The sequence below is a fragment of the Oncorhynchus keta genome, unplaced genomic scaffold (genome assembly GCF_023373465.1).
Source record: "Oncorhynchus keta strain PuntledgeMale-10-30-2019 unplaced genomic scaffold, Oket_V2 Un_contig_9363_pilon_pilon, whole genome shotgun sequence".
NCBI lineage: Eukaryota > Metazoa > Chordata > Actinopteri > Salmoniformes > Salmonidae > Oncorhynchus > Oncorhynchus keta.
The window spans coordinates 146605-167500 of NW_026290501.1; the positions used below are offsets into that span (position 1 = coordinate 146605).

A 20896-nucleotide genomic window follows, 5' to 3' on the forward strand; every position below is an offset into this window, starting at 1 on the left:
TCTAGCTAGTAGTGGCTACTGCCTGGCCACTGATCTAGCTAGTAGTGGCTACTGCCTGGCCACTGATCTAGCTAGCAGTGGCTACTGCCTGGCCACTGATCTAGCTAGTAGTGGCTACTGCCTGGCCACTGATCTAGCTACTGCCTGGCCAGTGACTACTGCCTGGCCACTGATCTAGCTAGTAGTGGCTACTGCCTGGCCACTGATCTAGCTAGTAGTGGCTACTGCCTGGCCACTGATCTAGCTAGTAGTGGCTACTGCCTGGCCGCTGATCTAGCTAGTAGTGGCTACTGCCTGGCCGCTGATCTAGCTAGTAGTGGCTACTGCCTGGCCACTGATCTAGCTAGCAGTGGCTACTGCCTGGCCACTGATCTAGCTAGTAGTGGCTACTGCCTGGCCACTGATCTAGCTAGTAGTGGCTACTGCCTGGCCACTGATCTTGCTAGTAGTGGCTACTGCCTGGCCACTGATCTAGCTAGCAGTGGCTACTGCCTGGCCACTGATCTAGCTAGTAGTGGCTACTGCCTGGCCACTGATCTTGCTAGCTACATTGCAGTAATTAGCTATCCTCCTAAATCCAACCCTGTAGCTAGCTGGCAAACACATCTTGGTGACAAGGTTCCTGCGCGGGAATCATAGATTTATCTTTTAATTTTAAAAGAACTGTCATTGATGTGATTTCATATACGAGGAGAAATTGTCTGCCATGTTTTGTGTTTTGTTAAGGGCCCAGAGTGACCAAGAAGGGTCAACCAATCACCCTACGGATATTATTGACTTTGCCTCCGGGCATCCTATGAAGGGAATTGTAACATACTGGTTTTGTGTGTGTAGACAGTGTGTAGTACTGTGGTGTGTTCTGTGTTAAACAGTACTGCATGTGAACAGCAGTCTCAACTCAAACCACACATTTATTTACCCTGCTAGCCTATGGGGTGTCGTTTGTAAAGTTGAATCATCTTAATGTTTTACAATCTGATTTATAAGGACGTTTTCTTTATTTGGACCTGATAAATCTATCTTTAGAAACGGCACCACATACTAGCCGGACTGACACAGACAGTGTGTGTACAGTGTGTGTGTGTGTGTCCCACTGTGACTGACCTTACTTCCTGAGTCCTTGGTTCCACATTCCCCTTTATCGTACCACCACTTGTTCTTTAGCTTGTCTAAGACTCCTTGTTCACTGAGTTTCAACACCGCTAGGTTTACTGGCACTCTTCACACGGGGAATAACATAAATAACATTAGCTATGTTATGTTATGTTATTATTTCATGACATACAGCTGTTATGTAGCCTTATGTAGCTTCCTGCCTCCCTACAACAGCTGTTATTAAGCCTTATCTAGCCTTCCTATGTGTTGTCTGATTGAGGTGGCGATAGGCCTTGTTGCTCTACATGTCCTGGCTGAACATTGAGCTCAACCAGACAGATAGGCACCAACGCATCACCCTGAGTAAGCAGCACGGACACAGAGCACAGCCTCTCTACTTCACATAGCTCAATGGTCTGTGTATATATATGCTTTTTTTGACTGCCAAATAAAATCAATCAATCAATCCCCCTGATCCATTCAAGGAGTTGATTAGCTCCGGAATCCCAGGGGTGAGCTGTGTGTGTCGGCGCCGTGCCGTGTGTGTGCTGCTTACTCCCTGGCCTTAGTTACCAGTCTGTGGCCTGGTGGCGGCTGGGGGCGGGGCTAACCTTGCTTTCTCCTCCTCCGCTGCCACACTCTCCCTTGTCGTACCACCATTTATTTTTCAGTTTGTCCAACAGGCCCTGCTCATTCAGTTTTAACACGGCCAGGTTCACTGCATTTCTACCAAGATAAAACACACTGGTGAGACAGGATGATGTGACAGGTCTGTTCCCCGAGCTGATCCTTAGCAGTTAGCCTTAACCTTAGATATTACCATTACTGTTAGCAATTAGCCTTAACCTTAATATTACTACAACCATTAGCATTAGCACCAGGATTAGCGTAATCCTGTAAATCAGCATTAGCAATTAGCTTAGCATAATGTATCAGCCTCTGTTATTGGGAAGGTGGCTAAAGGCTAGTGTACAGAGGGCTAACATAATGAGATAATATAATATACATGCTTGGGCTATAGCCAGTAATAAACTGGTTTATATTATAATAATAATTATAATAATAATATTATTATCAAGTAATAAACTGGTTTATATTATAATAACAATAATAATATTAATAATATAACCCAGTAATAAACAGGTCTACATAATAATAATAATATGAATAATAATATGAATAATAATATGAATATAAATAATAATAATATGAATATGAATAATACTAATATGAATAATATGAATATGAATATGAATAATAATAATATGAATAATAATATGAATATGAATAATAATATAACCCAGTAATAATCAGGTCTAAATCATAATAATAATAATAATAATAATAATATAACCCAGTAATAATCAGGTCTAAATAATAATAATAATAATATTAATAATAATTATAATAACAATAATAATATTAATAATATTAATAATAATAATATGAATAATAATAATATTAATAATAACAATAATAATATAACCCAGTAATAAACAGGTCTAAATAATAATAATAATAATAACATTAATAATAATACTATTAATAATAATAATATTAATACTAATAATATTAATAATACCAATAATAATATGACCCAGTAATAAACAGGTCTAAATAATAATAATAATAATATTAATAATAATAATAATAATATGACCCAGTAATAAACAGGTCTAAATAATAATAATAATAATAATAATAATATAACCCAGTAATAATCAGGTCTAAATAATAATAATAATAATAATATGACCCAGTAATATACAGGTCTAAATACTACTACTACTACTACTAATAATAATAATATTAATAATAATAATAATGTTAATAATAATAATAATATTAATAATCATAAATAATAATAATAATAATAATAATATGACCCAGTAATATACAGGTAATAATAAAATAATAATAATAATAATAATATGAAGTAATATAATAATAATAATAATAATAATAATAATAATAATAATAATATGACCCAGTAATATACAGGTCTAAATACTACTACTATAATAATAATAATAATAATGTTAATAATAATAATAATAATAATAATAATAATAATAATAATAATAATAATTATAATATGACCCAGTAATATACAGGTCTAAATAATAATAATAATAATAATAATAATAATAATAATAATGATAATAATAATAATGTTAATAATAATAATAATAATAATAATAATAATAATAATAATATGACCCAGTAATATACAGGTCTAAATAATAATAACAGTCACATGACCCACAGTGTCAGAGAACAGACATCACTCCAGAGAAACAGAGTGAATGTAATGTAAATGATCAGACAGCAGTTCAACAGATAGGCATTTAAACAAATAAGAAACACAACAGTCATGCAGATTGACTAATTAAAGATCACACTAGTTGCCTTGTAAACATACTCCTCAACCATCCTTCCTCAGTACCCTGATATTCCCTAACCCAACCTCTAGCCCTAACCCTAAACCCAAACCTGATCTTGACCCTCATAGTATGGCTGCTCCAAAACAACCCAGGCATTAGCGACAACATTCTCTCTTCAGCCAATCAGGAAGAAGCAAGATAACTATTGGTCTGAAGCCCATCCCTAGGTACTGCAGGGGTTTATTGTGACCAGCCACTAAGAACTATGGGTAATGTAGTCCTGTGGCCAGCCACTAAAAACTATAGGTAGTGTAGTTCTATTTCCAGCTGCCAAGAACTCTGGGGTAGTGTTGTCTTCCCTAGGCTTACAGGTGATCAGAGCTGTGAATGGGGAGTACTATACTGTACTATATTATACTAGACTAATCTAATATAAACCACTGTGTTTCAGATCATCAGGGTAGGTAAGATACTATAACAACATTAGAGAACATATTGTTATACTATAATATAATATACTATACTATACTAGCCTGTATATAAAGCACTGTGTTTCAGATCATCAGGGTAGGTAAGATACTATAACAACATTAGAGGACATATTGTTATACTATAATATAATATACTATACTATACTATACTAGCCTGTATATAAAGCACTGTGTTTCAGATCATCAGGGTAGGTAAGATACTATAACAACATTAGAGGACATATTGTTATACTATAATATAATATACTATACTATACTATACTAGCCTGTATATAAAGCACTGTGTTTCAGATCATCAGGGTAGGTAAGATACTATAACAACATTAGAGAACATATTGTTATACTATAATATAATATACTATACTATACTATACTATACTAGCCTGTATATAAAGCACTGTGTTTCAGATCATCAGGGTAGGTAAGATACTATAACAACATTAGAGAACATATTGTTATACTATCTCACCCACCTTAATGGGGAGCCCTTTGGCGTTGCGATGCCGTATCCTTTAGAGTCCAGGTTCCCTCCCACCTTCATGGTGTCGCAGGGTTTCCTCTGCTCGATGTACTCGTTCATGGTGGACTCCAGAAGGTACGCGTACTTCCCCTTGGACTTCCTGACTCTCAGCACCCCCTCCGCTGTCTTCTTCACAAACGGAGACGGCTCTGCTGACTTCATGTACTGCCACATCTTGTCAAACAGTGCTATCTTCGACCTCTGTTGAGAGACAACACATTAGAACTACACCTTAGGGTAGGACGGTATACCGTATTTTACTATATACAGGTGTTGATACACAGACCAGTGTGTTCTACTATATACAGGTGTTGATACACAGACCAGTGTGTTGATACACAGACCAGTGTGTGCTACTATATACAGGTGTTGATACACAGACCAGTGTGTTGATACACAGACCAGTGTGTTCTACTATATACAGGTGTTGATACACAGACCAGTGTGTTCTACTATATACAGGTGTTGATACAGACCAGTGTGTGCTACTATATACAGGTTTTGATACACAGACCAGTGTGTTGATACACAGACCAGTGTGTGCTACTATATACAGGTTTTGATACACAGACCAGTGTGTTCTACTATATACAGGTGTTGATACACAGACCAGTGTGTTGATACACAGACCAGTGTGTTCTACTATATACAGGTGTTGATACACAGACCAGTGTGTTCTACTATATACAGGTGTTGATACACAGACCAGTGTGTTGATACACAGACCAGTGTGTTCTACTATATACAGGTGTTGATACAGAGACCAGTGTGTTGATACACAGACCAGTGAGTTCTACTATATACAGGTGTTGATACACAGACCAGTGTGTTGATACACAGACCAGTGTGTTCTACTATATACAGGTGTTGATACACAGACCAGTGTGTTGATACACAGACCAGTGTGTTGATACACAGACCAGTGTGTTCTACTATATACAGGTGTTGATACACAGACCAGTGTGTTGATACACAGACCAGTGTGTTCTACTATATACAGGTGTTGATACAGAGACCAGTGTGTTGATACACAGACCAGTGAGTTCTACTATATACAGGTGTTGATACACAGACCAGTGTGTTGATACACAGACCAGTGTGTTCTACTATATACAGGTGTTGATACAGAGACCAGTGTGTTGATACACAGACCAGTGTGTTCTACTATATACAGGTTTTGATACACAGACCAGTGTGTTGATACACAGACCAGTGAGTTCTACTATATACAGGTGTTGATACACAGACCAGTGTGTTGATACACAGACCAGTGTGTTCTACTATATACAGGTGTTGATACAGAGACCAGTGTGTTGATACACAGACCAGTGAGTTCTACTATATACAGGTTTTGATACACAGACCAGTGTGTTGATACACAGACCAGTGTGTGCTACTATATACAGGTGTTGATACACAGACCAGTGTGTTGATACACAGACCAGTGTGTTCTACTATATACAGGTTTTGATACACAGACCAGTGTGTTGATACACAGACCAGTGAGTTCTACTATATACAGGTGTTGATACACAGACCAGTGTGTTGATACACAGACCAGTGTGTTCTACTATATACAGGTGTTGATACACAGACCAGTGTGTTCTACTATATACAGGTTTTGATACACAGACCAGTGTGTTGATACACAGACCAGTGAGTTCTACTATATACAGGTGTTGATACACAGACCAGTGAGTTCTACTATATACAGGTGTTGATACACAGACCAGTGAGTTCTACTATATACAGGTGTTGATACACAGACCAGTGTGTTCTACTATATACTGATCCCTACTCTGTCACAATAATTCCTACCTGACTTATCCATTTGTTGTCAGCACTTTGAATACAACATTTTCAAAGTGCTGCCCACTATATACCAATTACTAAATCACAAAAATGTAAACCCAACATGATGTAATCTCAGGATCGTTAGAATAAATGGACCAAAGCGCAGCGTGATCTGGGTTCCACACTTCTAGGTGAAACCCGCAGCAAAACAAAAACCAATCTGAAAACGAAACGTGAAGCGAACAACAGTTCTAACAGGCAACGACCCATAGTCAAGATCCCACAAAGTACAAAGGGGAAATGGCTGCCTAAATATGATCCTCAATCAGAGACAACGATAAACAGCTGCCTCTGATTGGGAACCATACCAGGTCAACATAGAACTATAATTACCTAGATGACCCACCTTAGTCACACCCCGACCTAACCAACATAGAACTATAATTACCTAGATGACCCACCCTAGTCACACCCCGACCTAACCAACATAGAACTATAATCCCCTAGATGACCCACCCGAGTCACACCCCGACCTAACCAACATAGAACTATAATTACCTAGATGACACACCCTAGTCACACCCCGACCTAACCAACATAGAACTATAATTACCTAGATGACCCACCCTAGTCACACCCCGACCTAACCAACATAGAACTATAATCACCTAGATGACCCACCCTAGTCACACCCCGACCTAACCAACATAGAACTATAATTACCTAGATGACCAACCCTAGTCACACCCCGACCTAACCAACATAGAACTATAATCCCCTAGATGACCCACCCTAGTCACACCCCGACCTAACCAACATAGAACTATAATCCCCTAGATGACCCACCCTAGTCACACCCCGATCTAACCAACATAGAGAATAAAAAGCTCTCTATGGGCGTGACATGTAACGTGTTGGTCCCATGTTTCATGAGCTGAAAAAAAAACACCCCAGAAATGTTCTATAGGCATAAAAAGCTTATTCCTTTCAATTTTGGGCACAAATTTGTTTACATCCCTGTTAGTGAGCATTTCTCCTTTGTCAAGATAATCCATCCAGCTGATAGGTGTGGCATATCAAGAAGCTGATTAAACAGCATGATCATTACACAGGTGCACCTTGTGCTGGGGAAAATAAAAGGCCAGTTTAAAATGTGCAGTTTTGTCACAACACAATGCCACAGATGTCTCAAGTTTTGAGGGAGTGTGCAGTTGATATGCTGATTGCAGGAATGTCCACCTGAACTGTTGCCTGAGAATTCAATGTTCATTTCTCTACCATAAGCCACCTTCAGCGTTGTTTTAGAGAATTTGGCAGTACGTCCAACTGGCCTTTCAACCACAGACTACGAGTAACTACGCCAGCCCAGGACCTCTAGATCCGGCTTCTTCACCTGTGGGATTGTCTGAGACCAGCCACCTGGACAGCTGATGAAAGGAGGAGTATTTCTGTCTGTAATAAAGCCCTTTGTGGGGAAAACTCATTCTTATTGGCTGGGCCTGGCTCCCCAGTGGGTGGGCCTGGCTCCCCAGTGGGTGGGCCTGGCTCCCCAGTGGGTGGGCCTGGCTCCCCAGTGGGTGGGCCTGGCTCCCCAGTGGGTGGGCCTGGCTCCCCAGTGGGTGGGCCTGGCTCCCCAGTGGCTGGACCTGGCTCCCCAGTGGGTGGGCCTGGCTCCCAAGTGAAAATCAAATCAAATTTATTGGTCCCATACACATGTTTAGCAGATGTTATTGGTCCCATACATGTGTTTAACAGATGTTATTGGTCACATACACATGGTTAGCAGATGCTATTGGTCACATACACATGGTTAGCAGATGCTATTGGTCAGATACACGTGGTTAGCAGATGTTAATGCGAGTGTAGTGAAATGCTTGTGCTTCTAGCTCTGACAGGGCAGTAATATCTAACCAGTAATATCTAACCAGTAATATCTAACCAGTAATATCTAACTAAATGCTTGTGCTTCTAGCTCTGACAGGGCAGTAATATCTAACCAGTAATATCGAACTAAATGCTTGTGCTTCTAGCTCTGACAGTGCAGTAATATCTAACCAGTAATATCTAACCAGTAATATCTAACCAGTAATATCTAACTAAATAATATCTAAGCAGTAATATCTGCTTAACCAGTAATATCTGACAGGGCAGTAATATCTAACCAGTAATATCGAACTAAATGCTTGTGCTTCTAGCTCTGACAGTGCAGTAATATCTAACCAGTAATATCTAACCAGTAATATCTAACTAAATGCTTGTGCTTCTAGCTCTGACAGGGCAGTAATATCTAACCAGTAATATCTAAGAGGTTCACAACCTATACCCAAAATATACGTAAATCTAAGTGAGGAATGGATTAAAAATATATACATATGAGATGGGTGGCATAGTATAGAGTACAGTATATACATCATATGTATATACATATGAGATGGGTACAGTATATACATATGAGATGGGTGGCATAGTATAGTATATACATATACAGTATATGAGATAGTACAGTATATGAGATGGGTACATATGAGATGGGTGGCATAGTATAGAATAAGTATATACATATGAGATGGGTGGCATACAGTATATACATATGAGAGCATAGTACAGTATATACATATGAGATGGGTGGCATAGTATAGAATACAGTATATACATATGAGATGGGTGGCATAGTATAGAGTACAGTATATACATATGAGATGGGTGGCATAGTATAGAGTACAGTATATACATATGAGATGGGTGGCATAGTATAGAATACAGTATATACATATGAGATGAGTGGCATAGTAACCAGAATACAGCATATGAGATAATAGTAATACAGTATATACATATGAGATGGGTGGCATAGTATAGAGTACAGTATATACATATGAGATGGGTGGCATAGTATAGAATACAGTATATACATATGAGATGGGTGGCATAGTATAGAATACAGTATATACATATGAGATGAGTAATGCAAGATAAGGAGACATTATTAAAGTGGCCAGTGATTCCCCAGTGGGTGGGCCTATTCCCTCCCAGGCCCACCCAGGGCTGAGCCCCTGCACATTCATGTGAAATCCATAGATTAGGGCCAAATTCATTCATTTCAATTTACTGATTTCCTAATATGAAGTGTAACTCAGTAAAATCTTTGAAATTATTGCTTGTTGGGTTTTTGTTTTTTGTTCAGTATATATCCATAATCCCTACACCCTAACCCCTGATTCCTAACCTCTAATCCCTACAGATAACCCCTGATTCCTAACCTCTAATCCCTACACCCTAACCCCTGCTTCCTAACTAGAAATTCTAATCCCTACACCCTAACCCTGATTTCCCCCTAATTCCTAAGCCTCTAACCCCTCCCTACTAATCCCTAACCCCTGATTTAGCCCTAACCTACACCCTAATCCCTACACCCTAACCCCTGCTTCCTAACCTCTACATAACCCCCCTACACCCTAACCCCCTGCTTCCTAACCTCTAATCCCTACACCCTAACCCCTGCTAATTCCTAGCTTCCTAACCTCTAATCCCTACACCCTAACCCCTGCTTCCTAAGCCTCTAATCCCTACACCCTAACCCCTGCTTCCTAGCCTCTAAACCCTACACCCTAACCCCTGATTCCTAACCTCTAATCCCTACACCCTAACCCCTGATTCCTAACCTCTACTCCCTACACCCTAACCTCTGCTTCCTAACCTCTAATCCCTACACCCTAACCTCTGCTTCCTAACCTCTAATCCCTACACCCTAACCTCTGCTTCCTAACCTCTAATCCCTACACCCTAACCTCTGATTCCTAACCTCTACTCCCTACACCCTAACCTCTGCTTCCTAACCTCTAATCCCTACACCCTAACCTCTGCTTCCTAACCTCTAATCCCTACACCCTAACCCCTGCTTCCTAGCCTCTAATCCCTACACCCTAACCCCTGATTCCTAACCTCTAATCCCTACACCCTAACCCCTGCTTCCTAGCCTCTACTCCCTACACCCTAACCTCTGCTTCCTAACCTCTAATCCCTACACCCTAACCCCTGCTTCCTAACCTCTAATCCCTACACCCTACCCTGCTTCCTAGCCTCTACTCCCTACACCCTAACCTCTGCTTCCTAACCTCTAATCCCTACACCCTAACCCCTGCTTCCTAGCCTCTAATCCCTACACCCTAACCTCTGCTTCCTAGCCTCTAATCCCTACTCCCTAACCCCTGCTTCCTAGCCTCTAAACCATACACCCTAACCCCTGCTTCCTAGCCTCTAATCCCTACACCCTAACCCCTGATTCCTAACCTCTAATCCCTACACCCTAACCCCTGCTTCCTAACCTCTAATCCCTACACCCTAACCCCTGATTCCTAGCCTCTACTCCCTACACCCTAACCCTGATTCTTCCTAACCTCTAATCCCTACACCCTAACCCCTGCTTCCTAACCTCTAATCCCTACACCCTAACCCCTGCTTCCTAACCTCTAATCCCTACACCCTAACCCCTGCTTCCTAGCCTCTAATCCCTACACCCTAACCCCTGCTTCCTAGCCTCTAATCCCTACACCCCTAACCCCTGCTTCCTAGCCTCTAAACCCTACACCCTAACCCCTGATTAACCCTAACCTCTAATCCCTACACCCTAACCCCTGCTTCCTAACCTCTAATCCCTACACCCTAACCCCTGCTTCCTAACCTCTAATCCCTACACCCTAACCCCTGCTTCCTAACCTCTAATCCCTACACCCTAACCCCTGCTTCCTAACCTCTAATCCCTACACCCTAACCCTCTGATTCCTAACCTCTAATCCCTACACCCTAACCTCTGCTTCCTAACCTCTAATCCCTACACCCTAACCTCTGCTTCCTAACCTCTAATCCCTACACCCTAACCCCTGCTTCCTAGCCTCTAATCCCTACACCCTAACCCCTGATTCCTAACCTCTAATCCCTACACCCCTAACCCTGCTTCCTAGCCTCTACTCCCTACACCCTAACCTCTGCTTCCTAACCTCTAATCCCTACACCCTAACCCCTGCTTCCTAACCTCTAATCCCTACACCCTACCCTGCTTCCTAGCCTCTACTCCCTACACCCTAACCTCTGCTTCCTAACCTCTAATCCCTACACCCTAACCCCTGCTTCCTAGCCTCTAATCCCTACACCCTAACCTCTGCTTCCTAGCCTCTAATCCCTACTCCCTAACCCCTGCTTCCTAGCCTCTAAACCATACACCCTAACCCCTGCTTCCTAGCCTCTAATCCCTACATCCTAACCCCTGCTTCCTAGCCTCTAATCCTAACCCCTGCTTCCTAGCCTCTAACCCTAACCCCTGCTTCCTAGCCTCTAACCCTAACCCCTGCTTCCTATCCTCTAACCCTAACCCCTGCTTCCTAGCCTCTAACCCCTGTTTCCTAGCCTCTAACCCTAACCCCTGCTTCCTAGCCTCTAACCCCTGCTTCCTAGCCTTTAACCCTAACCCCTGCTTCCTAGCCTCTAACCCTAACCCCTGCTTCCTAGCCTCTAACCCTAACCCCTGCTTCCTAGCCTCTAACCCTAACCCCTGCTTCCTAGCCTCTAACCCTAACCCCTGCTTCCTAGCCTCTAACCCTAGCCTCTAACCCTAACCCTGCTTCCTAGCCTCTAACCCCTACCATCCTGTCACCACCAGTTCATTGTGGGCGTTGAGGCATGTGAATGCAGCCTGTAGGTGAATGTGTCTGATCGTATTGATGTGTGTATTACGCTTTATTGATGTGTGTGTGTGTGTGTGTGTGTGTGTGTGTGTGTGTGTGTGTGTGTGTGTGTGTGTGTGTGTGTGTGTGTGTGTGTGTGTGTGTGTGTGTGTGTGTGTGTGTGTGTGTGTGTGTGTGTGTGTGTGTGTGTGTGTGTGTGTGTGTGTGTGTGTGTGTGTGTGTGTGTGTGTGTGTGTGTGTGTGTGTGTGTGTGTGTGTGTGTGTGATATGATACAGGACCATATTGATGTGTGTGATATCATACAGTCACAGAACAGTCAACGACTTGGGGCTCCGGTACCGCTCGCTGTGCGGTAGCAGAGAGAACAGTCTATGACTTGGGGCTCCGGTACCGCTCGCTGTGCGGTAGCAGAGAGAACAGTCTATGACTTGGGGCTCCGGTACCGCTCGCTGTGCGGTAGCAGAGAGAACAGTCTATGACTTAGCAGAGGGCTCCGGTACCGCTCGCTGTGCGGTAGCGGTAGAGAGAACAGTCAACGACTTGGGGCTCCGGTACCGCTCGCTGTGCGGTAGCAGAGAACAGTCAACGACTTGGGGCTCCGGTACCGCTGCTGTGCGGTAGCAGAGAGAACAGTGTGACTTGGGCTCCGGTGTGCTTGCTGTGCGGTAGCAGAGAGAACAGTCTATGACTTGGGGCTGTGCTCGCTGTGCGGTGTGAGTCTATGACTTACAGGGCCGCTCGCTGTGCGGTAGCAGAGAGAACAGTCTATGACTTGGGGCTCCGGTACCGCTCGCTGTGTGGTAGCAGAGAGAACAGTCTATGACTTGGGGCTGTACCGCTCGCTGTGCGGTAGCAGAGAGAACAGTCTATGACTTGGGGCTCCGGTACCGCTCGCTGTGCGGTAGCAGAGAGAACAGTCAACGACTTGGGCTGTACCTATGTGCTGTGCGGTAGCAGAGAGAACAGTCTATGACTTGGGGCTCTGGTACCGCTGCTGTGCGGTAGCAGAGAGAACAGTCTATGACTTGGGCTCCGGTACCGCTGCTGTGCGGTAGCAGAGAGAACAGTCTATGGCTTGGGGCTCCGGTACCGCTCGCTGTGCGGTAGCAGAGAGAACAGTCTATGACTTGGGGCTGTGCTGCTGTGCGGTAGCAGAGAGAACAGTCTATGACTTGGGGCTCGGTACCGCTGCTGTGCGGTAGCAGTGAGAACAGTCTATGACTTGGGGCTCGGTACCGCTGCTGTGCGGTAGCAGAGAGAACAGTCAATGACTTGGGGCTCCGGTACCGCTGCTGTGCGGTAGCAGAGAGAACAGTCTATGACTTGGGGCTCCGGTACCGCTCGCTGTGTGGTAGCAGAGAGAACAGTCTATGACTTGGGGACTCCGGTACGCTCGCTGTGCGGTAGCAGAGAACAGTCTATGACTTGGGGCTCCGGTACCGCTCGCTGTGCGGTAGCAGAGAGAACAGTCTATGACTTGGGGCTCCGGTACCGCTCGCTGTGCGGTAGCAGAGAGAACAGTCTATGACTTGGGGCTCCGGTACCGCTGTCTATGTGCGGTAGTGCGGTAGCAGAAGAACAGTCTATGACTTGGGGCTCCGGTACCGCTCGCTGTGCGGTAGCAGAGAACAGTCATGACTTGGGGCTCCGGTACCGCTCGCTGTGCGGTAGCAGAGAGAACAGTCTATGACTTGGGGCTCCGGTACCGCTCGCTGTGCGGTAGCAGCAGAGAGAACAGTCTATGACTTGGGGCTCCGGTACCGCTTGCTGTGCGGTAGCAGAGAGAACAGTCTATGACTTGGGGCTCCGGTACCGCTCGCTGTGCGGTAGCAGAGAGAACAGTCTATGACTTGGGGCTCCGGTACCGCTGCTGTGCGGTAGCAGCAGAGAACAGTCAACGACTTGGGGCTCCGGTACCGCTTGCTGTGCGGTAGCAGAGAGAACAGTCTATGACTTGGGGCTCCGGTACCGCTCGCTGTGCGGTAGCAGAGAGACACAGTCTATGACTTGGGGCTCCGGTACCGCTCGCTGTGCGGTAGCAGAGAGAACAGTCTATGACTTGGGGCTCCGGTACCGCTTGCTGTGCGGTAGCAGAGAGAACAGTCTACGACTTGGGGCTCCGGTACCGCTCGCTGTGCGGTAGCAGAGAGAACAGTCTATGACTTGGGGCTCCGGTACCGCTCGCTGTGCGGTAGCAGAGAGAACAGTCTATGACTTGGGGCTCCGGTACCGCTCGCTGTGCGGTAGCAGAGAGAACAGTCTATGACTTGGGGCTCCGGTACCGCTCGCTGTGCGGTAGCAGAGAGAACAGTCTATGACTTGGGGCTCCGGTACCGCTCGCTGTGCGGTAGCAGAGAGAACAGTCAACGACTTGGGGCTCCGGTACCGCTCGCTGTGCGGTAGCAGAGAGAACAGTCTACGACTTGGGGCTCCGGTACCGCTCGCTGTGCGGTAGCAGAGAGAACAGTCTACGACTTGGGGCTCCGGTACCGCTCGCTGTGCGGTAGCAGAGAGAACAGTCTATGACTTGGGGCTCCGGTACCGCTCGCTGTGCGGTAGCAGAGAGAACAGTCTATGACTTGGGGCTCCGGTACCGCTTGCTGTGCGGTAGCAGAGAGAACAGTCTATGACTTGGGGCTCCGGTACCGCTCGCTGTGCGGTAGCAGAGAGAACAGTCTATGACTTGGGGCTCCGGTACCGCTCGCTGTGCGGTAGCAGAGAGAACAGTCTATGACTTGGGGCTCCGGTACCGCTTGCTGTGCGGTAGCAGAGAGAACAGTCTATGACTTGGGGCTCCGGTACCGCTCGCTGTGCGGTAGCAGACCGCTCGCTGTGAGTAGCAGAGAGAACAGTCTATGACTTGGGGCTCCGGTACCGCTCGCTGTGCGGTAGCAGAGAGAACAGTCTATGACTTGGGGCTCCGGTACCGCTTGCTGTGCGGTAGCAGAGAGAACAGTCTATGACTTGGGGCTCCGGTACCGCTCGCTGTGTGGTAGCAGAGAGAACAGTCTATGACTTGGGGCTCGGTACCGCTCGCTGTGCGGTAGCAGAGAGAACAGTCTATGACTTGGGGCTCCGGTACCGCTTGCTGTGCGGTAGCAGAGAGAACAGTCTATGACTTGGGGCTCCGGTACCGCTCGCTGTGCGGTAGCAGAGAGAACAGTCTATGACTTGGGGCTCCGGTACCGCTCGCTGTGCGGTAGCAGAGAGAACAGTCTATGACTTGGGGCTCGCCGGTACCGCTGGGGCTCCGGCTGTGCGGTAGCAGAGAGAACAGTCTATGACTTGGGGCTCCGGTACCGCTCGCTGTGCGGTAGCAGAGAGAACAGTCTATGACTTGGGGCTCCGGTACCGCTCGCTGTGCGGTAGCAGAGAGAACAGTCTATGACTTGGGGCTCCGGTACCGCTCGCTGTGCGGTAGCAGAGAGAACAGTCTATGACTTGGGGCTCCGGTACCGCTCGCTGTGTGGTAGCAGAGAGAACAGTCTATGACTTGGGGCTCCGGTACCGCTCGCTGTGCGGTAGCAGAGAGAACAGTCTATGACTTGGGGCTCCGGTACCGCTCGCTGTGCGGTAGCAGAGAGAACAGTCTATGACTTGGGGCTCCGGTACCGCTCGCTGTGCGGTAGCAGAGAGAACAGTCTATGACTTGGGGCTCCGGTACCGCTCGCTGTGCGGTAGCAGAGAGAACAGTCTATGACTTGGGGCTCCGGTACCGCTCGCTGTGTGGTAGCAGAGAGAACAGTCTATGACTTGGGGCTCCGGTACCGCTCGCTGTGCGGTAGCAGAGAGAACAGTCTATGACTTGGGGCTCCGGTACCGCTCGCTGTGCGGTAGCAGAGAGAACAGTCTATGACTTGGGGCTCGGTACCGCTTGCTGTGCGGTAGCAGAGAGAACAGTCTATGACTTGGGGCTCCGGTACCGCTCGCTGTGCGGTAGCAGAGAGAACAGTCTATGACTTGGGGCTCCGGTACAGAGAGAGTCAACGCTTGCTGTGCGGTAGCAGAGAGAACAGTCTATGACTATGGGGCTCCGGTACCGCTCGCTGTGCGGTAGCAGAGAGAACAGTCTATGACTTGGGGGGGCTCGCGGTACAGTCGACTTGGGGCTCGGTACCGCTGCTGCGGTAGCAGAGAGAACAGTCTATGACTTGGGGGGCTCCGGTACCGCTTGCTGTGTGGTAGCAGAGAGAACAGTCTATGACTTGGGGCTCCGGTACCGCTCGCTGTGTGGTAGCAGAGAGAACAGTCAACGACTTGGGGCTCCGGTACCGCTCGCTGTGCGGTAGCAGAGAGAACAGTCTATGACTTGGGGCTCCGGTACCGCTTGCTGTGCGGTAGCAGAGAGAACAGTCTATGACTTGGGGCTCCGGTACCGCTCGCTGTGCGGTAGCAGAGAGAACAGTCTATGACTTGGGGCTCCGGTACCGCTCGCTGTGCGGTAGCAGAGAGAACAGTCTATGACTTGGGGCTCCGGTACCGCTCGCTGTGCGGTAGCTGTGGGGCGGTAGCAGCAGAGAACAGTCTATGACTTGGGGCTGTACCGCTTGCTGTTAGCAGAGAGAACAGTCTATGACTTGGGGCTCCGGTACCGCTCGCTGTGCGGTAGCAGAGAGAACAGTCTATGACTTGGGGCTCCGGTACCGCTCGCTGTGCGGTAGCAGAGAGAACAGTCTATGACTTGGGGCTCGGTACCGCTTGCTGTGCGGTAGCAGAGAGAACAGTCTATGACTTGGGGCTCCGGGCTTGCGGTAGCAGAGAGAACACCTATGACTTGGGGCTGTGCTGGTAGCAGAGAGAACAGTCTATGACTTGGGGCTCCGGTACCGCTTGCTGTGCGGTAGCAGAGAGAACAGTCTATGACTTGGGGCTCCGGTACCGCTTGCTGTGCGGTAGCAGAGAGAACAGTCTATGACTTGGGGCTCCGGTACCGCTCGCTGTGCGGTAGCAGAAAGAACAGTCTATGACTTGGGGCTCCAGTACCGCTCGCTGTGCGGTAGCAGAGAGAACAGTCTATGACTTGGGGCTCCGGTACCGCTTGCTGTGCGGTAGCAGAGAGAACAGTCTATGACTTGGGGCTCCGGTACCGCTCGCTGTGCGGTAGCAGAGAGAACAGTCTATGACTTGGGGCTCCGTAGAGCGTGATCACACAGTCGTCCAGGTGGTGCTCTCATGCATGTTGCACATGTTGTGAATGATTGTTGTTCTTACAAGGACATGTATGTACATAGCTAGACACGACCGCCTCATTGACCTGATAGCCAGTGAGGTGAGACAGATACTTGTTGACCTCATAGCCAGTGAGGTGAGACAGATACTTGTTGACCTCATAGCCAGTGAGGTGAGACAGATACTTGTTGACCTCATAGCCAGTGAGGTGAGACAGGTAGTCATTGACCTGATAGCCAGTGAGGTGAGACAGATACTTGTTGACCTCATAGCCAGTGAGGTGAGACAGGTAGTCATTGACCTGATAGCCAGTGAGGTGAGACAGATACATGTATGTACATAGCTAGACACGACCGCCTCATTGACCTCATAGCCAGTGAGGTGAGACAGGTAGTCGTTGACCTGATAGCCAGTGAGGTGAGACAGATACTTGTTGACCTGATAGCCAGTGAGGTGAGACAGTCTATGTTGACCTCATAGCCAGTGAGGTGAGACAGGTAGTCATTGACCTGATAGCCAGTGAGGTGAGACAGATACTTGTTGACCTCATAGCCAGTGAGGTGAGACAGGTAGTCATTGACCTGATAGCCAGTGAGGTGAGACAGATACTTGTTGACCTCATAGCCGGTGAGGTGAGACAGGTAGTCGTTGACCTGATAGCCAGTGAGGTGAGACAGATACTTGTTGACCTGATAGCCAGTGAGGTGAGACAGGTAGTCATTGACCTGATAGCCAGTGAGGTGAGACAGATACTTGTTGATCTCATAGCCAGTGAGGTGAGACAGGTAGTCGTTGACCTGATAGCCAGTGAGGTGAGACAGGTAGTCATTGACCTGATAGCCAGTGAGGTGAGACAGATACTTGACTTGATCTCATAGCCAGTGAGGTGAGACAGAACAGTCGTTGACCTGATAGCCAGTGAGGTGAGACAGAACAGTCGTTGACCTGATAGCCAGTGAGGTGAGACAGATACTTGTTGACCTGATAGCCAGTGAGGTGAGACAGGTAGTCGTTGACCTGATAGCCAGTGAGGTGAGACAGGTAGTCATTGACCTGATAGCCAGTGAGGTGAGACAGATACTTGTTGACCTCATAGCCAGTGAGGTGAGACAGGTAGTCGTTGACCTGATAGCCAGTGAGGTGAGACAGATACTTGTTGACCTCATAGCCAGTGAGGTGAGACAGGTAGTCGTTGACCTGATAGCCAGTGAGGTGAGACAGATACTTGTTGACCTCATAGCCAGTGAGGTGAGACAGGTAGTCATTGACCTGATAGCCAGTGAGGTGAGACAGATACATGTATGTACATAGCTAGACACGACCGCCTCATTGACCTCATAGCCAGTGAGGTGAGACAGGTAGTCGTTGACCTGATAGCCAGTGAGGTGAGACAGATACTTGTTGACCTGATAGCCAGTGAGGTGAGACAGATACTTGTTGACCTCATAGCCAGTGAGGTGAGACAGGTAGTCATTGACCTGATAGCCAGTGAGGTGAGACAGATACTTGTTGACCTCATAGCCAGTGAGGTGAGACAGGTAGTCATTGACCTGATAGCCAGTGAGGTGAGACAGATACTTGTTGACCTCATAGCCGGTGAGGTGAGACAGGTAGTCGTTGACCTGATAGCCAGTGAGGTGAGACAGATACTTGTTGACCTGATAGCCAGTGAGGTGAGACAGGTAGTCATTGACCTGATAGCCAGTGAGGTGAGACAGATACTTGTTGATCTCATAGCCAGTGAGGTGAGACAGGTAGTCGTTGACCTGATAGCCAGTGAGGTGAGACAGGTAGTCATTGACCTGATAGCCAGTGAGGTGAGACAGATACTTGTTGATCTCATAGCCAGTGAGGTGAGACAGGTAGTCGTTGACCTGATAGCCAGTGAGGTGAGACAGGTAGTCGTTGACCTGATAGCCAGTGAGGTGAGACAGATACTTGTTGACCTCATAGCCAGTGAGGTGAGACAGGTAGTCGTTGACCTGATAGCCAGTGAGGTGAGACAGGTAGTCGTTGACCTGATAGCCAGTGAGGTGAGACAGATACTTGTTGACCTCATAGCCAGTGAGGTGAGACAGGTAGTCGTTGACCTGATAGCCAGTGAGGTGAGACAGATACTTGTTGACCTCATAGCCAGTGAGGTGAGACAGGTAGTCGTTGACCTGATAGCCAGTGAGGTGAGACAGATACTTGTTGACCTCATAGCCAGTGAGGTGAGACAGGTAGTCGTTGACCTGATAGCCAGTGAGGTGAGACAGGTAGTCGTTGACCTGATAGCCAGTGAGGTGAGACAGGTAGTCGTTGACCTGATAGCCAGTGAGGTGAGACAGGTAGTCGTTGACCTGATAGCCAGTGAGGTGAGACAGGTAGTCGTTGACCTGATAGCCAGTGAGGTGAGACAGGTAGTCATTGACCTGATAGCCAGTGAGGTGAGACAGGTAGTCGTTGACCTGATAGCCAGTGAGGTGAGACAGATACTTGTTGATCTCATAGCCAGTGAGGTGAGACAGGTAGTCGTTGACCTGATAGCCGGTGAGGTGAGACAGGTAGTCATTGACCTGATAGCCAGTGAGGTGAGACAGGTAGTCGTTGACCTGATAGCCAGTGAGGTGAGACAGATACTTGTTGACCTCATAGCCAGTGAGGTGAGACAGGTAGTCGTTGACCTGATAGCCAGTGAGGTGAGACAGGTAGGTTGACCTGATAGCCAGTGGTGAGACAGGTAGTCGTTGACCTGATAGCCAGTGAGGTGAGACAGGTAGACAGGGGAGGGGTCAGAGGGAGGGGTTCAGATGTTGTTTTGGGGGAGGGCTATGTACATAAAGATATATGATTGGGTGATGGTACAGAGCGGCATAGGCAAGATACAGTAGATGGTATTGAGTGCAGTATATACATATGAGATGAGTATGTAAACAAAGTGGCATAGTTAAAGTGGCTAGTGATACATGTATTACATAAGGATGCAGTCGATGATATAGAGTACAGTATATACGTATGCATATGAGATGAATAATGTAGGGAACATTATATTAGGTAGCATTGTTTAAAGTGGCTAGTGATATATTTTACAGATAACAGCTATATACAGGGCATTCTGGAAGTGTTCATTAGGCCTGAGTCTTCTTGGGTACGACGCTACAGGCTTGGCACACCTATATTTGGGGAGCTTCTCCCATTCTTCTCTGCAGATCCTCTGAAGCTCTGTCAGGTTAGATGGGGAGCATCGCTGCACAGCTATTTTCAGGTCTGTCCTGTGATGTTCGATCGGGTTCAAGTCTTGGCTCTGGCTGGGCCACTCAAGGACATTCAGAGACTTGTCCCGAAGCCACTCCTGCATCGTCTTGGCTGTGTGCTTAGGGTCGTTGTCCTGTTGGAAGTTGAACCATCACCCCAGTCTGAGGTCCTGAGCACTCTGGAGCAGGTTTTCATCAAGGAACTCTCTCTACTTTGCTCCGTTCATCTTTCCCTTGATCCTAACTAGTCTCCCAGTCCCTGCCCCTGAAAAAGATACCCACAGCATGATGCTGCCACCACCATGCTTCACCGTAGGGATGGTGCCAGGTTTCCTCCAGACATGATGGTTGGCATTCAGGCCAAAGAGTTCTATCTTGGTTTCATCAGACCAGAGAATCTTGTTTCTCATGGTCTGAGAGTCCTTTATGTGCCTTTTGGCAAACTCCAAGCTGGCTGTCATGTGCCTTTTTACTGAAGAATGGCTTCCGTCTGGCCACTCTACAATAAATGCCTGATTGGTGGAG

At 46.8% G+C, this 20896-nt stretch overlaps 1 protein-coding gene across 1 annotated transcript in view; it reads right to left on the bottom strand.

The window, feature by feature from the left end:
- Positions 1 to 20896, bottom strand: part of LOC118383072 (glutamate receptor 4-like) — a 50769-nt gene that overhangs the window by 21436 nt on the left and 8437 nt on the right. The window contains exons 6-7 of the mRNA XM_052512829.1: positions 4444 to 4691; positions 1105 to 1219 (exon numbers count right to left, since the gene is read on the bottom strand). Coding sequence (XP_052368789.1) covers positions 1105 to 1219; positions 4444 to 4691 — 363 coding nt within the window. The remainder of the gene's footprint in view (positions 1 to 1104; positions 1220 to 4443; positions 4692 to 20896) is intronic.